The sequence below is a fragment of the Psittacula echo genome (genome assembly GCF_963264785.1).
Source record: "Psittacula echo genome assembly, chromosome: 3".
In the NCBI taxonomy this organism is placed as follows: Eukaryota; Metazoa; Chordata; class Aves; order Psittaciformes; family Psittacidae; genus Psittacula; species Psittacula echo.
In genome coordinates this window covers 9718150-9736377 of record NC_137736.1, presented here as the reverse complement: position 1 = coordinate 9736377, position 18228 = coordinate 9718150, and the positions used below count along the sequence as shown (strand labels likewise).

At 46.7% G+C, this 18228-nt stretch overlaps 1 protein-coding gene across 2 annotated transcripts in view; it reads left to right on the top strand.

The window, feature by feature from the left end:
* The window catches only part of VANGL1 (VANGL planar cell polarity protein 1), a gene marked incomplete at both ends in the record, with an annotated part of 29102 nt that overhangs the window by 8671 nt on the left and 2203 nt on the right, over positions 1-18228 (top strand). For both annotated transcript variants that reach the window (XM_080612292.1, XM_080612293.1), the window contains 2 exons: positions 13534-13667; positions 16982-17114. In XM_080612292.1, the coding sequence (XP_080468418.1) occupies positions 13534-13667; positions 16982-17114 (267 nt within the window). The remainder of the gene's footprint in view (positions 1-13533; positions 13668-16981; positions 17115-18228) is intronic.

Genomic DNA, 18228 nt, shown 5'->3' with positions numbered 1-18228 from the left:
GTTATAATCAACCTTTTAATAGGCTGCCTTGGTCCCACCCCCAGCACTTTGGCTGTAACTCTTCATCTGGGAGACTTGAACTGCCAAAACGAGTGTTCCCTTTGGCATCCGTTCAGGAGCTGGAAGGGGGAGGTAAAAATTATGTTGGAGTCCCAGTGAATGTGGTGCCAAGTCTCAGCTCACTGCTGCTCCTGGCAGGAAGGTTTGCCATGCAGAGGGAATGCTGTATGGTGGTACGTGGGTGAGGAGCAGGGAATAGAGGAGATGCCAGAAAGGTCACGCCTGGGAAAAAGCGTGAGTTTGGGTGGGATTTCCGGTGAGGCTTTTGAAAGCACCAGCAAAGGGAAACAAAGGTGGGGGAGAGCAACAGTAGGTGACTTTCCAAGTGAAAGGCTGCTAGTTTTGTGAGCTGAGGCTTGGTTTTGCAGCTGAGACTTTGATTTGTCCCTATGGATAGGACACTGGTGGCACCTGTTATCTACAGTTCAGTACCTTCTGGATGGCTCAGAAACTACATAGGAAGGATCTTGATGGAGAAAACCCTCTTTTCCTGTAGTACTCCCTTCCTCTCCAGGAAATATTTTCCTTACCCTAGAACTTTGCTAGTCTAGACAACTCAAGATCAATGGCTTCAGACACATGCGGTGATTACTGATCTTGCACAAAGACTGAATGTTGGGCTCCAGTATAGGCTTGGTTTTCTGATGTTAGAAATGCCTGAGAGTGGGTCTTTCTCCCTTTGGTTTGATTTCTAGCATAGCTTAATCATGAGCTTAGGAAGCTGGATCTCTTGAGGCAAGAGCTGCTGAAATCTTGTGGTTTGTGGAACTTCATAATATGTGTCCAACTGGTTGTTCATCGTGTGACTGACCCCGTACACTCATGGGCTATTTCTTTGTCCAGTCAGCCTGCAGAGTAAGCATTGGTGCACGCTGGTGCAGTGCTGAACCTGCCCAGCTACCTCCTGCTGGAGGCACTCTGGGCTTGTGTGCTTTTGCTCTACCTTGTGTGCAGTTTGCTTGATCTGTGTTCCCAGGGATTAGAAGGGTTATGCTGATCCTCCTTTCTCCTTGGGGGTTTCTTCAGCCCTCACCATCTTCCATAGTGACAAACACTGTGATGAAGGAGATTGAGCTGATGAGTTTTTACCTTGTTTTGTAGCAAAACATCTTATTAACTTTCCTCCTGCCTTGATTACAGGAGCTTCTTGAATAACATGTTCCACAGACTCCCGACTTTGCAGACTGTGTGAAATCAGCCTTGTTCCTGAATGCATTTTCTCAGTGCAAGGCACCCTGATGAGCATTTTTGAGTCCCCCATCCCTGCCCATCACAAAACCTGATGAGCACCAGTATTGAATAGTCTCTTCTCCCAAGAAGTTCTGGGATAGGCAGCTAAATGGGTGCTAATTGCATCTGCATGTGTGAAGCTGCTGAAGAAACTGGGTGCTCTGCTCCAGAGCAGCTTTTTTAGCACTGAGAGGTGTCAGACCCATAACCTCCAACCAATGTCTTTCCAGCAGCACTTTGTGTAACTTGGTGTTTACAACCACCTTTTACAACTCATCATCTCCCTGCTGCTTCTTCATGCTCCCATTCCTGAGTGTGCAGAACTCTGTCCACAGCTCTGTGCCAAAGGCAGTTGAGTATTAGTACCCTGCAAATGCCCCATGCCATGGAGTAGGGAAGGAAGGTCTGGCCTGGAGCTGAACTGATAATGACTTGATGGGAAAAGACTTCCAACCACATTCCTACTCGCAGGCCGTTCCTTTCCCCCTCCTGCCTGTAACTGCTGCCTCTCCTCCAGGAGGATGGTGCTGCAGAGAGCTGTTCACCTGATTGCTGTTGCCGTGAGGGTACCAATGGAATTACAGAAGTGTGTTTTTCAGAGGCTACTGGAAAATTCCCATGTGCCTGTTCTGCTGAGTAGAGAGCATTCTCCTTTGATACTCCAGATGAGTTATGGGAATGGTGTCTTGTTCTGCTTTATGAGGGTCTGTTTGGTGGTGCATGGGGCGGTGTTGCCAGCAAAGTTCAGCTTAGGACTTCTTAACCTCAGAAGAGTTTCTCTATGGCTTCACGCACAGAGCTGCTCATCCTTTTGATAAAGGTGACAGAACTCAGGGAAACGAAGTGCTTATGGTCATCTTTCTTACACTTCTCCCCTTCCTCGTTTGATCTTGATCTTTGATCACCCAATGCCCTTTGTGCACACACCACCTCTCCATTCCTCTCCACTGTGGAGTTGCGTGTCCTGGAGCACAGCCCAGATGCCAGTTGTATTGTGCTCCTGCAGATGCACCAAGCAGCAGTGGCGAGTGGCACAGGGTGATTGTTATACCCTGGAGCAGTCTCACATTTTTGGCATACTTAATACTTACAAGTTTACGAGCCTTTATGTAAGTGAAGGGCCTGCTGTCAATTATTAATCCTTCTTGCTAATATGGTATTACTTGCTCCCTGATGGGGAGCTCTGCTAGGCTCCATCCTTCCTAAAGAGATGGTGTGGAGGAAATGCCGTTGGTTTCATCTGCAGGGATTTCCCTTCTTGTTGGTTTGTCCTTCAAAATTGCTGCTGCCCAGAAGTACAAGAGCAGCATGTGCTCCAGCATACCCTGTACTTAAGGGGTTTGTCATGTAATTCCTTTTCTCCTGCTGTCAGTGCCCTCCAAAGCACCTGTGTGTACCACCCACAGACACAGATGGTCTTTCTAAAGTTGCTGAACAAATTCTGTGGCCGTGAAGATACTTTATCTTCAAATGCTGGGGGGAAAAAAAGTAAAAATCCACCCCCTCAACCTTTGACATCTGTTTCTTGTGGTGAATGATGAAATACAAGTATTCTGCAAAGGAGCGAAGTGAGCTCTGTGCCCCTTGGGGGAGAAGAGGAGGCTCACTTCATGGTAGAAGTGCAAGAAATTGTGGATTTACAGTTCTCGTACAGCCCAACTGAGTCATGGCCAAGAAAACTGGAACCTAATTCCTGACCCTACCCTGAAGGAATTAGAAAGAGTTAATAGATAGATGGGGGTTCATAAAAGAGGGGGTTTTGGTTAGGTGTCGTTCCCCTCTCCCCCCACCCCCCAAAACTGAGGGCATTCTTTTCCCTTATAACTTGACTCCCCTTGAATGAACCTTTGTGCTTAAATTCCCCTTATGCAGTTTAAGTCAAGTGAAGAGCTCAGCTGACAGTCTGGAGAGAGCTGTTTCCCATCTGACAGCAGAACAGGCTCTTGGCACAGCCGGAAGGACCTTAGCTGAGGTTTGTTGGCTGCTAACTCCAGCTTGTGCTCCCAAAGTCCTGGTGGAGGGTCATCTGCATCCTTGTTGGGGCTGGCATTTTGATGTTCAGCTTGGAACCATGGACCATGCCACTGTGTTGTTAGTAGGGTTGCTGGGTGAGATGGCTCTCGTGCAAAGCTTGCTAGAGTGGAGGATGTTCTGTGGTGGAGGAATGCTGGACTGTTGAGAGGGATGCTCCTCTGTGTGCAAAGGTCTGCTAGTGTGGAGCATTGATTCTGCCTCTTCAGGCCTGTCCATATAGGCTCACAGGGAAATAATGCTCTGAGATGTTGTGAGAGAGATTCTAGGCGAGGCTAAAACTGCTGTTGAAGCAAGAGCTGGATACTGATGTTTCATGGCAGCAGTAGCTAAATGGAAAGTCTTACTGAAGCACTGAAGTTCTGCTGACAGGAGAAGCTTTTAACACTTTATTTCTGTTGTCTCCTTGGAGCTGAAGTTGCATTCCTTTAGCTTTCACCTAAAAAACCCCCACAACACCCAACAAAAAGCCACCACCCCACCCTTAGTTACTTCATAACTATTCATGTAACTTGAAGAATTCCTTGTCTGAAGACTCTGGCCTTATTTGATGCATGATCAGGTTATAAATTATCTTGTGAAAATGCAGACTTCTCACAGACTTCTTGCCATACCTGCCAGTTCCTGCATTTTGATTTCTTTTTCCTTTTGATGCTCACATTAATCAGAGACATATCATACATGTGTGCTGGGAGAGGAAACACTCTGCTGTCATGGACTGCAACTCCCAGGGCCTGGAAGTGGTAATCCAGCTGTATATTGCTGGCTGCTGCAAAGTTTCTAGGTGCTGGAGAAGGGGTACAAGCTTGAGTTGGAGACTAATGGATGCCCTGCAGCTTAGGGCTTGGGAGGGTCTGGTATTTCATCCCCTACGTGCCTGTACTAAGGGTCTGTTTCACTCTTGCAGGCAGGGTAAGCTCTTTCTTGCTCCTGTCCCCTGTGTTCAGAAGGTAAAGCACACCCTGGTGTTGTCCTGTCCCCTCTGACTTGTTTGAAACTCCTTAAATCCTAAATATAACCTCAACTTTTGAAGCCTTCTTCATGAATACTCAATACACTCTGAATGACACAGATGTATGGTCATAGTTTCATGTCACTTCTTAAACTAATGCTGCTGAAAAATATCCATCCTGTCAACAGTCTGATCCTTCCTTATCTTCCCTTACCCCTCTCAGAAGTTGTGTCTGATTACACAGGGATCTGAATGGCAGAGTTGGCAATTTATATCTCCCTATTATCTATGTAGCCTTATAGTTTGTGTGTGTATCTTTCTTCCTGGATTATTTAGCCCAGCTTAATTTTTGCAGTTGTTTTAACTGTCCTTCTGGTGTTTAAGGGTTATAGAGGCTTCTGGTGGCAGAAGAAAGGTGAGATGGGGCAGAGGAAAAGAGGCAGAACAGCGTTCTGTCTTGGCAGTAATGGTTTCACTGAAAGGAGTCCTGCTGCTGCCTGCATGAGGAAATAGATTGTGCATTGCAGTGCAGGAGCACTCCTTGATGGTGCATGTTCATCTGCTAAAGTGTGCTCCTCTGCTGGGCTTGAGGATAGCAGAGCCTCAAGTCCTTGCTTCTCCTGTCCCCAGCAGGCCTATAGGGAACTAGCTGTGGCCCAAGTGTGAGGGACATCTGATGCCCCAGGCCATGCCCCTTAAGGTGCAGAGCTGGACACAGTATTATCATTGTGAATGGCAGCTTATTGCTGTGGGCTTGGTGTAGAGTCATATCTCCAGCTGTGAGAGTTCTGTGTCCCCAATGTAAGAAGGATGTGGAGCTGTTGGAGCAAGTCCAGAGGAGGCCACAAGGATGATCAGGAACTGGAGCACCTCCCGTATGAAGACAGGCTGAGAACATTGGGGCTGTTCAGCCTGGAGAAGAGAAGGCTGCGTGGAGACCTCATAGCAGCCTTCCAGTGTCTGAAGGGGGCTACAAATCTGCTGGGGAGGCACTCTTCATCAGGGACTGTAGTGATAGGACAAGGGGTGATGGGTTCAAACTTAAACAGGGGAAGTTCAGGTTAGATATAAGGAAGATGTTTTTTACTATGAGAGTAGTGAGACACTGGAACAGGCTGCCCAAGGAAGTTGTGAATGCTCCATCCCTGGCAGTGTTCACGCAAGGTCTCCTTTGACAGGGCTCTTCGGCCTCAATTGTTTGCTCAGCTGTGGAGATGTTAACTGTAAGATCTACTGCAGCAGTGTCCCTGACTCTCACAAATTGGTCCCAGGTCTGTGTTGAGTTAGTGCAGACAAATGGAGCCTACTTGGGCTGTTGGTAACTGGATGCAACACTTGTAGGTGCCCCAGGAAGCTGTCTTCCCCCTGCTCTGCTGGTATCCATGTGTGCCTGGTGTGCCTGTATCCACCATGCTGTGCAGGTGTGTGGGGACGTCTCAACATCAGCATCTTATCATCTTTTCACTTCAGCTGCGTCCTTTGTGCTCTTTTCTCACTGCCTTTCTTCCCAACCTGCCAACTTGCTCAATAAATAAAGGAAGCCTTTCACAGCTTTGGTTTTGCTTTAGTGTGAGCAGATGGTAGTTGTTTAGTTGTTTTTTTATTTTCTCCTAAATAAACAAGTTTGTATATTCATTAGGCCCCATTTTTGAGCTCTAGGTTGTGGATCCAGTAGCTGCTGCTTTCCAGATCCAATTCAACTGCTCCTGGCTCCTGAGGGTACTGGGTTGGGCTTGTGGTGTTGGATGTCTAGCCAGACGTTGGTTTGGTTCACTGTGGGTGTCTGGGACATGGCAGATACGTGGCTCCTTTGCTCTCATCTTTCTTTTCTGCATTGCAGCAGACCCTGGGGCAGGGAGGTGCTAGTAGCAAGGACTCGCTTTCTGCTTGATGAGAAGGTTTGAATGTGTGATACATGATCAAAGGGAAGTTGATGTCTTTAGTTTGAGAGCTGTTGAGACATCTGCTTGTGGTTATTGGTGTCTGAGGAGCTGGTTGAAATCCAGCCCAGGCTGTTAGTGCTTGAAAGCTGCTGTTGTCCACTGGCTAATCCATGAGCTGTACTGTTTGGATTTAGTGGTTCTTCTGGGTATCTGCATGGTAAGTGCTTGAAAACAGCTCCCACACACACAGTGTTCCTCTTGGAGAGGTGGTCTTGGTGTAGGAGGATGCTAGTGATTTGCTTTGGAGCCTGCTCCCTGACAGCTGGCATCCTCAGCCTTCTGGGGAGATGTTTGGCATGCCTCATGTCCAGGCTTTCACAAGCTGCTCTTTCAGATGCAGCCCCTGAAGCTGCTCTTGTGTGCTCATGTACCCATCCCAATGGCTGGGCTGAGGTAATCAGTGCAGTGTACCTTTGCCACATGCTAGCAAACTCCCTTTTGCTGTTCCATGAGGGGCCTAAAGACAGCCTTCCTGGTTACCTAGGCTGACCCACTGCAGTAAGGCATCCTAGAATTGCATACAGTGAACCTGGAAAGAAGCTTAGGCTCAGCACGAGCTTAAGTCTTCCCTTTTCTGTGAAAAGAGTCTCCTGACTCCCATAGGAAGCTCTTCTGGTGTTTTGGCACCTCCATTGCTTCTAAAACTCACGTTAGGCTTTTGCAGCTTATTTCTCACTTTATTTGCTTTCTGTTGAATATGATGTCAGGGGTAGTAACAAGTGCCCTGATACTTGCTTCCCTTGACACTGTGTACTGTGAAATGAGATGTTCACTGTGTTCCTGAGGAAGTGTGGTGCTATCGTAGTATCTGACCTCACCACAGTGACTGTCTTTTTCTGATAAACCATATTATTTGATCTTTTGGAGCACTTTGAGAGGATTGTGTTCTCTTCTTTCTCCTCACTATATGTTGCCATTAGTAGCTTAGGTTTTTTTGTCCTAGTTAATGACACTAACTGCCACCTTCAGTTGTGGGAAGTGGAGGTGAGGGCAGTGCGGCTGCTGGGAAAGCATCAACATTTGAAGTTGGTTGAATTTGAAGGTTCTGGGACCCTAAAGCCAGTTAACTTATTGAACTGTCAGGCTGGGAAGTTTCCCAGAAAGATAATTGCAATGGGAGCATGTCTGTGGGTTTACTGGGGTTTTATAGCTGCTTGCTAAAACTCAGCTTTCTGTACTTCTGTAGCAGTATCTTCTGAGTACGGGCTTGGGAATACTTTCATAGGGTTCTTCAGGGAGGCTTAAATAAGTAGCTTGTTTGGGTTGTTTGAAATAAAGGAGTGGATTTCTTCCCTCCTCACACTGAAGCTTGGTTATACCCTCCTTTTCAAAGCTCCCATTTCCTTACTCTGAGCTTATCTTCCCTGTAGAATGGAAGATGCAGTGGTAGACTTGCAGGGTCTGTTTTCCTTTGACCTATATTGGATGGTTTTTGCTAGGCTGCTGTTGTGGAAAACAAACAAACCTCAACCTGAAAATGAATCCTAGACTCATCCTCTCAGTTAGAAAACCTGTATGTTGAAATCCCTCCTGCATCAGTGATTAACTACTCTGTTGCTTAGCTGGTATGTTGGTTCTGGTTTTTGTCTCACAAACCATGAGACTTGGCATAGGGTGTGTGTGTTGGTGAGCACAGTGTCTTGGACCATGCAGGGCAGAAAAGGGGAGATCTGTACCTAGAAACTGGGCTGGTGCCCTCCTTAAACTTAAAACATTCATGTGACAGTTGTTCAGATGGGTGGGGGCACACTTAAATTCCTGTTCTTTCATTTTACTGCACTGAGGTTTCCTTCCCTTCTCCAGTAAAGGTTTGACCTTGCAAACTCTCTTCCCAGGCTGACCAAATGCCAGAAGTTTGGTATCTAAAACAAACTCTCTGCATCTTGGTCACTTGGTGCCTGCTGCAGGAAGGGTGAGGATTGTGCTTCCCTGTCTTAGCTGAGCAGAGACTTCAGTTGTGGTTGTCTGACGAGAAAGTGTGGTTTTCCTGTTCCTAGGGGCTGTGGCCTTGTTCTCTTCCCCCTACCTACCTGGAATGCTGTTGTAGTTACGACTCTCAAAAGGCATTTTTCTCCTTTGTTTGTTTGGCCACAGCTGCTGAAGGAGTTCCTTGCCTTGGCATCTGTGCTGAGATCTGACTCTGGCTCTGTTTACTGGGGAGGAGGACAGAACTGTAGCTGAGGCATTGGTGCTGCTGCTGGCACTGCAAAGCTCTTCTGTGCGACCTCTGTTCTTTTAGGAGCTTTTCTCCAAGGTGCTGCTTGGAAAGGACAGCAAGTACCAAATCACTTGTGCTCTGTCAGCTTACTGGAGGTGGACCCTGATGTGGTCAAGCTGCATGGGGAGCATCTAGGCATCATACCTCACTATGGTAGCCAGAGCAGGGTAGCAAGTCTGTGTTAGAAGGATGTTAGAATTCCGTTCTGCAGCTGTTCTCAGCAGGGGTGTTGATGTGGGAAGCATTTTTGTTTCAGTTATTTCCAGTTCTATTTTTGAGGTTTCAGTCCTGGTGACTTTGTGTTGGAAGAGCAGTCAAGTAGAGCAGTCAAGTGTGGTGAAGGACCAGGAGCTTGAGCCCCAGCTCTGTGTCTAGCAAAAGAGTATGTGAAGTAAAGGGTTTTTCAGGGAAGGAGGTATTTCTGGGAAGGCACAGGAGTTTCCTGAGCCCGTTGGGTGTGTGCTGACAACAGTGCTAGGGGATTATAAAGTGCTGTGGGTGAGCAGCTTAACACTCCAGGAGACCTCAGCATCTCTTACGGTAGTTAAGCTTCATACAGCTGTAGGCTGGAGAGAGCCACGAAGGCAGAGCTGACTCTATGTGGAAGGTTCTTGCATGCAATCCTTGCTCAGCTTCTCTTTGAGGTGCCAGAGCTTCCCGACTGGCTGTGGTATGTATTTTGTGTGCCCAGAGAGCTTGGCTTGTTTGGATGCTATGTCTGTTTTGAAGAACATTAATAAAAAGTGTTGGAGGAGTGGAATCTGTGTTGGGAATCATTGGATTACATAACCCCAGGCTTCCTCAGCCCTCAGGCAACACAGCGCTGTCAGGCCTCTCTGACTATCCCTGTGGATTTTAGGTGTGTGGCTCACCCTACACTCTGATGCAGGATTTACATTTATAGCGAGGTAAGGAAGCAAGTGCTTTGGCAGCAAACAGCTCAGTTCTTTCTGTATGTGTACTTTTATCTGTTACAAAACCACGAGGTGCTCCTCTGCCTTGAATGATCAGCAGTGTCTACATCGTGGTTGGTATGGTACCATGACAAGCTACGTTTCTAGCTTAGCGGGAAGGCACAAAGCTGCTAAAATCACGTGAATGATGGTCTCTAGTATGTCCAATGGCAATTTTGGGTGTCAAGGTATGGCTTTAATCTCTTTATTTTTCTTCTCATTATTTTCTTTCTTACTAACCCTTCCTCATCATTTCAGAAGCCTCAAATCCCTTTTCCTAGAAACCAGCAGGGCCCAAAGCCAGTGTTTTGATTATATAAACAAGCTTTTTTCTTTGTGCTTTGCTTCAGTATAGCACTGGCTTGTTTTCCTGGAGAACCTCTAAAAAAGCCGAAGTCAGTACTGGTGTAGCTATGTCAGAAGGCAAATACAAAGGCAGAATGAGCTAGAGAGTACAGCAAGATGTCAGGTATCAAAATCCCACGTAGGAACAAGTATTCAGGCAAAACTGTTCCTGACTTACCTTCAGAGAGAAAAGAATCGGCAACAGTTGCTGCCTTTGTGTCCTATATTCCCCTCCTCCACTTCCTTGGATGCCCTGTACAAGTTAATTCATTACTGTTTGTAAAGGATTCTGCTGCCGAATGCCACTGAGGTACCCCGTGGGGTCTGCTTGTTTGCTTTCCCTCTTGGCAGCATGCTGTGACACGGCCTTCTCCAGGGTAGTGGTGATGATCGTTTAGAACAAAACTAAAACTGATCCTCCAACTGCAAAAAATGCAAAGCAACAAAACAGAGAACCCTACTGGTACAGCCTACAAGGAAAACTGGGTTTCCAGTAGGCTACTGGCCTATATGAGAGGGGGTTTTTCCTCTCTGGTTGAAGGGTTTGAGTTTGAACTGTTGCATGAAAATGCTTTTTTGTGTCCTGATATGATCTTCCTAGGACATCGGGAAGGTCCTCGCTCTGACCTTCTCCAAGCAGGCAATGCAGTACTGAAACTTTCTTCCTGTTCCTCCCCATTCCTTTAAAGTCATAAAGGCAGGGAAAGCCTCCGTTTGCTGAAGTGTGGGGTGAATGAATGCAGTGACCGACGTGGTGCTGAACTCCTCCTGAGACACTGCTGCAAGGGAAGAGCTTCCAAACACGGGCTCCGGGAAGGCTGCCAGTTCCCATTCTCATCGGAGGTGGGGTGTGTGTGGGGAGGAGGCCTGCTGCAGCCACTTCACCTTGCTTGCCAAGCCAGGGTCTGCCCTGCAGTGGAAAGTCCTCAAATCTCTGAATTTCTGTGAGGAGACAGCAGCCTTCCATAGCATTTTGCTTTGCTCACAGACCATGAGACCATTGCTCCTCAGGGCTGCTCTGGATGGCCATTGGCTTGTGGTTGCCTTCCTCCTTGCACATTGCGTTGCACAATTTAGGTCCCTTTCTGCTGTGCTTGGGATGGCTGTGCCTGTTTGGGGGGGGTTCTTGTTGCTTTGCAGCTCCTTATGGGGCAGGGCTGGCTGTCCTGAGCTCTGCAGGATGAGGCTTCCCCTTGATGTGGCTGAAGAGGTTGAGCAACACAGCTCGGAAGGCTCTGATTCAGCCTTCTCCTTTCTTGCTAATTATTGTGACCCTTCTAATTTTCTTGTCTGCAGCATCTTCTCATTATTTTTTTTTCCTTTTTCTTCAAAAGAGAATTTGCAGAGTCACAGTACAGCTACCTTCCTAACGGGCCGTGCTCAGGATGACTCCATGCTTAGGGGGACACAAATAGGCTGCTACAAGTTTAGGAAACTAATGTCTACTTACAATTCTCCCTAGAAAGCAGACCCTCTCTGTCGTTGGGGTATCTCATATGTGGGCCCGAGCCTGTACTGGATTTGCATTGTCAATAAATAGCTAGGCTTTCAATTTTCAGGGCAGTTATTGCAATGTAAAAGCTTTATTGTGTTTAGATTTTGGGTGGATGTGACAATGAATTAGTGGAGTAGGTTATTTAGGAGATGGAAGGGGTAGTAGTAGGTGGGGAAAGCTGGCATCCTGATGATAACACACTCTGTGGTGGCCAGGGAAAAGTGTGTGTATTAAAATAAGTTATTCTCTCCTGTGATGCATTGTGCTTTATCCTGATAGAGCTAGGTGGTCAATGGAGAACCTCCATTTCCCACTGCTGGGGTGGAAGTCCCAGTGCTGTCTGGAATGAGAGCAGTGTATTAGCAGAGTATAACTGTTTAATTTATATCTTGTTGATTTTAGTTGGTCCTGTTTTTTTCAAACATTGCGTTTTGGGATGAAATTCTGTGGAGCTTTGCCTTCCTGGGAAGTGGACATGGAAAAACTTGGTCATGTTTGAATGCAGTCAGAAATGGGAATATGTGCTATTGCCACATGACTTCTTTTATGACATTTTGTTTTTAAGCTGCAGCAAATTCACAGTAGAAATCACAAGTTTGGCAGGGAAGAATAAACTGCCTTTCATTTGTTCTATTAGCACCTACGTGCGCATGGCAGTAGGTCAGTTTGTACTGCTTCATTAAAGGAAAGTTATTTCCTTGGTTAAATAGTGCCTTTTTATTTCATATCAATAGCTGAGTGCTTAAATGGAGTTGCTGTTAACGAACCTGATATGAGGAAACACTAAGGTAAAGGTAAAGCTTCTTCAAGATGCTTTAGCTGGATGCAGAAGAAATCTGCATCCAAAAAGTCCTGAAGAAAGAATTTGCTTCAAAAGCTAAATTAGTCATCTTAAGGTTATACAGCTAATGAAATATATGGTGCTGTACCTTAATACTGACTGCTGAAGGTAAACTGGACAAGTCTGGGTTTGTTCTTCTTTCTCAGGATCTGGTGAATGGGCTGGAATCTACACTTAGTTCACTGATCAGTGGCAGAGGGTGTATGTGTGCGTGTGTGGTGTTTAAATCACTGGGGTGTGATGCAGAAGTTTAATATTAGCACCAGGCACAGGAAAATTGAAATTGCTCCTCTGGGAGTGTGCCTTGAATCAGTCGTAGTGGTGAGAATTGAATTTAGGTCTTAATTTGCTGATGTCTTCTTTTCCCACGTTCCCATCCTTGTAATGTTTTCTTCCTATGTTGTAACATGTGTGAGAAATACTCAGTTGCTTTGTTGGTAAGTGTGAACTTTACAATTAACTGGCAACAGACACGTTGGCAGTTCCCTTTATGATATTTGTGTGTTCAAAATGAAATGTGGGTTCTTGGCAAACTCCAGCTGACTGAATGGGTGATCTTGGTGACTTGCTCAGGACACTACTGCCAGCCAGACCACGCTGGGGCATGGAGCCAGAGCAACGTGAAGAGAGCCATGGCCTGGATCCTGTTTGTGTATGCTGGCATTTCTAAACACCATAGCTGTGCCTTGTTTTGCAATACTGTCCTATTTGTTGGTAGAAGTGCCTACAGACACCTCTGTTATTGAAATGATTGCAAAGGAAGATACCTCTGGGTTGAGCCTTTCCTGCTGCTGGCGTGTGTGCTGTTTTGCTCCTATGTGTCGTCATGTTATGTAGAGGCATCCCTTCAAAGGGATGGAGGGAGTGTCACTGCTGCCCATTCTGTCCTTCCTGGGATTTAACAAGCAAAACTGAGGTAATCCCTTCTCCAGCAGCCACATTCCTCAGGCAGTGATCTTATCTTGCTGTGAAAGCTGAAGAGATTTGGACTCCTGTCAATGCTCTGATGGAGGAGCTCTGAGGTGCGGCTGGAAATGACTCAAAGGGAAAAGCATCCATCCTGAGCCGGTCCCTCCATCTAGGCTGGCCAGCTACAGCAAAACCTATGTGGTGGTGCTCTGAGCTTTGGCCTCACAGCCAAGGCAGGCTGAGCTCTTGTTCTGTATTTCCCATACTGCAGGCAGCCTACTGCTTCAATCTGTTCTGCCCTTGCTTAGGGATTTCTTGTCATCCTCCTCATGAGGTGAGGGCACATTTATTGTGCACTTCAAGTTAAATTTCAGGTCCCAGGGGGTAACTAATATTCTGTTTATTGCACAATTCTGTGAGTGTGACAATCCTGACCCAAATAATGTGGCTATTTCTTTTTTATTGTTATCCTTTCCATTTATTTTAAGGAAACAAAAGAACTTGTTGCATTTTGGGGGGCTTTGTCTTGTATTTTGTTTGTTCTCTCTGTCACTAGCATCCAGCGAGCTGCACTGGTGGTCCTGGAAAACTACTACAGAGATTTCACAGTCTACAACCCGGCCTTACTAACAGCCTCCAAATCCCGTGCAGCCAAGCACATGGCTGGCCTGAAAGTCTACAATGTTGATGGTAGGTGAGGTAAAATGCAGTCTCTGAGACTGGGTGGGATGGGGAAGGGCTGGGTTGGCTTTATGCTTTGTTATGCACACATTCTCACCTTTTTGCTTTGCCAAATCCTTGTCTCTTGCTGGAAATCTTCCTAACAGTTTGCCAGTTCCCCATGACTTTACAGATGTATTTAGCCCTCAATAAGGCTTTTGTCTTTGCCAGGCAAAGTGGCCAAGTTTTGGGTCAGGCTTTATAATTAGGTGGCTTGACGAGCACTTTTTGGCACCACTGCTTGTTTTAGGCAGCCTCTGCCTTTTGTCACTTTTGGGTCATCTCCTTGGTTGTGATAGTACAATAAACACAACTTTTAACCTAAATGAGTTCCCCAGTGGTTTATTGTGATGCTTCCACAGGCAGCCTTCAGGAAAGCGAAGAAGGTTGATACCAATGTGGGAAGAAAAGCAACTGTGTAAGCAGCAGTTGCCACTGGAAGCAATGCTTGTCAGCCTGCAGCCTTAGCACTAAATTAGCTATGCCTGGCTTATGCATGGCTGTGCTCCTAAGTCATCCTGACACTAAGCAGTTCATGGAAATTCAGACATAGATAACTATCCCCTTTGAGCTTTGCCGTTCAACAATTTCAAGCTTCTGGGCTTTAAAGAGGCCTGTGGATGGATGGATAGGTGGATCCCTGTGGACACTCAAAGCAGTAAAAACTGGACTTAAATCATTTGGCATTCTTAAACCCTATCAGTGAAAGCTAGGCTTGATAAGCAGGGTATGCTCAGCCATCACAGCCTTTATAAAAGTACACATTCCTTTGATAGAAAAGCTGAAGTTGTAGAGGGAAGCTTTTATGGTGAAGGGTGACTGAAGTCTTGTGGCAAAATGTGGTAAGGCTCATCCTGCCCATGAATTTGTTAGTATTGAAAGGCTTTTAGAGCTGGGAAGGGGGTTAGCTGGAAAGGTGGCTCTGTGTGTGGGGTTTGGAGACTGAAGCATGAAGGATGTCCCGTGGAAAAAGATGGGATGTGATTGTTTTGCATTCAACTTAAGTTTCAGTGCCTTATGGGTGTGGGTTGGGTTTTTTTGTGTAAATTAGGTTTTAAATGTATTTATTTCATTTTGGTGACTTCAGAAGTTTCCAAGACCTTATTCTAAATGTTTCCCCAAACCTGATGCGGCACTCCTGGTCCAGAAAATTAATTGGAGGTTTATTTAGATCCTTACAGTAAGATGTCCCCATCCTGACGGAGGAAGGGAGAGGAAGGGGGGAGGGAGAGGGCAGTCTTGCCCATTGTGTGTTCCCTGCTGCCTGGAATGAGGAAGCTCAAAGATGAGAGAGAACAAGTTGAGTTGGAGAGGGGAAGCAAGCAGCCTTGCTCTGCATTCTTTCATTCCAGCTTACTCTCAGTGAGGCTGCTGTGTGGAAGGTGAGGGCTTCCAGATCCCAAAGCTGTCTGCATACCCTTCAAACTGAATGGCCCACCAGCCTGGCTGCAGGATGTGCCATTCTGGCTAGTAGCTGGCTTGTCTTCTCCTCTGATGCAGCACATCTCTTTGGGATGTGGCAGGGTCTCTGTTCTGCAGCACCTGCTGGGATGTTGGAACACACAAGCTCGGAAGTAAAACTGTCGGTCTGATAGCGTAGTAGCTTAGTAGCTGATAGCTCACAGGCTTTTTTGGGAGAGAAGAAACCAGAAGGGAGCTCTACAAGTGGCTGGCAGGCCTTTCCAAGTGGCAAGCTCATGACCCTGCCAGGGCCTGAAAACCTGTGCCTTTCCCTTGTGAGGCAGTAGCATTCCTTGTGCAATGCTGCTACCTTTGCGGATGTGGAAATCTCAGGCTTAGAGGCATGTCTTTAAGAAGATTCCCATCCATTTGATGAAGCAGACTGTAGTTCTGGCTGCAGCTTACCCTGGCATCCTGACAGTCTCTTATACCCTGCACATGAAAAGACAGTAATGCTATTAAGGCAGCCTAATTTGTTGGCAGCTTTTTGTCTTTGATACTGGAGCAGCCAGGAAGGAAAAAATCTTGCTGTAATCTCTCTTGTAGAGAGTGGGGAGGCTCACCTTCAAAACCAGGATTTTCATCACTGGACATAGTCAACAAAGCAAATTACAGTTCTAATCCCAATTTGGGAGCTAGTCTCTCCCTTGGGTCACATCCTCCATTTCAGGGCTGTCAGTCTGAAGTGTTTATCCTCTTCAGAAGCTGTCTGTGTGAATGCTTGTCCTTCCCATTGCTGAGTGAACTTCAGGCTTCTGTCCTAGAATGTGCTTTGTGCTTTTTAGGAAAGAAACCAAAGAGTTGCCCTTGCATGAGCAGAACAATTTTAAGCATGTGCGTGCAATTGATTGTTCTTAACCACTGCCTGGTGAGAGTGGGGGCTTTCAGTGCACTTAGTCAGAAAAACAGCTCTTGGTGGTTTGAACGCAGTCCAAGACTTCTCCATTTCCCCCTCTGGGCAGAGCCACCTCTATCTAGATAGAAGGGTGGTAGGCTTATGGGGCAACATTTTTTTGCCTCTCTCGGCCTGAATAGTGAGAGCTGTGAGCTTCATGGGGGAGCTGCATGACCTACTGCTGTATTTTAAGGTCATTAGTTAAGGTAATGTAGTAGACAGCTCTGTCACTTAAGTGGGTGTTACAGAGCAAATTGCAGCTTCCCTGTTGCTGTACCTGTGAAGGATCTGTTAACAGCAACAGAAGCTGTAAGGCAGGTATGCTCAAAGTACCATGAGAAGCTGCTACACACACAGACCCCAGCCTACCCTACTGCAGGAATGCTGCTGCTCTGACAGCATCTGCCCTTGTGGGAAAGCCTATGCTTTATCTAAAGGTGACCCTGCTGGCCCTGCATCCTGGTTTTCCTGCTTGCGTGTAACTATCTGGAGTTTGACTTCTGTTCATTCATCTCCATGTCTCATGATGCTCTTGTGTTTGTCTTTCTCCTCTTTCCAACTCCTCAATTCTTGTGCACGCGCACTGTCTTGTTGCTGAAATGTGGTATGTTCCAGCTGCTCTTGCCTTCAAGCTGAAAACATATATAATGGGTGGTAAGTTGCATCCTTGGCATGTGCACCTCACCTCTGCCTTTGTGTACGTGTCATCCCAACTAACTTCCCTTATCCACGTGGCAAAGCTCCCTCTTTAAGTCCGTGCTGCCTAGCACGGTTTCTGCCAGAGCTCCTGAGGACTTGGGGAAGGGTTTATAGCTTCAGCTGGGAAGGCTGGAGCCACAGAGCACTTGACAGATGCTGTGGGGCACTGGTCTGTCCCAGCCCCAGTCCTGTGGCAGTAACACCACCTTTTGGTCCTTGCCTCTCCAAGGCCCAGGGAACAATGCATCGGGGCAGTCCCGTGCCATGATCGCAGCTGCGGCTCGTCGCAGGGACTCCAGTCACAACGAGCTCTACTACGAAGAGGCTGACCATGAGCGGCGAGTAAGAAAGCGCCGTGCGAGGTAAAGCCATCCCCTCCTGTGAGGCTCAGCCATGTGGGTATTGCCAAGCCTCACAGGAGCCTCTGATTTAAGGGTCTAGGGGTTGGCTGTAAATCTGTGACAGCAAAAAAGCATATGAAATCCAGATGCATAAAGGATGGTGACGGCTTGTAACTGGAATTGTCTGAGGAGCATGCATTAAACAGAACTCATGTATATTGTACAGATAAGCTAATGCAATGTCATGGATTAGGAAACAGTCCAGTGCTTGAAAAATCTGTGGTTACTTGCTGTAGGAAATCCCATTGTTTTCCCCCATGCCCAGGCTTGTTGTCTCAGCTCAAGTAATCCAGGGACAGGCTCCATAGAGCACTTGGTGTTGCCTGTTCGTAGGTGAGGAGAATATTTGTGTTGGCACACTACTAAAAGGGGCAGATTGACTGCCCCCTTCAATGAGTTGCGGAGGAAAGATATGACCAGAAGTAGGTAGATGTTATTTGGGGTCATAGGTTTGTTTTCTGCCGGTCATACTTAGGCTGCAGAGTTGATGCGTTGTTGAGGTGACCTGAGATAGTGCCTCTATTTGCTCTGGAACCTAATTACAGTTTGTAGTTAACATACCTAACAGTTTGAGGCAAGTTGCTTATGGACAGGCACCCCTGAACTGAGCTGTGTTTGGAAGGAATGTGCCGTAACTGGAAGGAGCTGGCTTGGTTTGTGTTTTCTTTTGGCAGTTTATATTTCATTGGGAACGTGCTGGCATAGTGTGTGTCCTCTAGCCTGCTTTATGCTGGCCTGTGCTCTATAGCCACTGTCTTTTAGGCTCTCTTGCAGCCTCAGAGCAATAGGAACTAAAACTTTCCTTTCTGTGCTTTGTAACATCCCAACTGGGCCACATCTCCCTTGCTTGCTGAGTTTGGTTAGAACAGATGCTTAGTCAGACAAAACCCATCAGTCACTAGAAGATCAGGCCAGATGTTTTGAAGGAGAAGGTCAGAGCTGCAACAAATATATGTGAAGAGATTAGAAACTGATTCCCAGTCCCCTCTTCCCCACAGAATGGGAAGGGGTCGGGGTTTCTTTTGCTGTTCCTCAAATACACTCTGAATGTGGTACTCTGTACCTGTGCTGTATG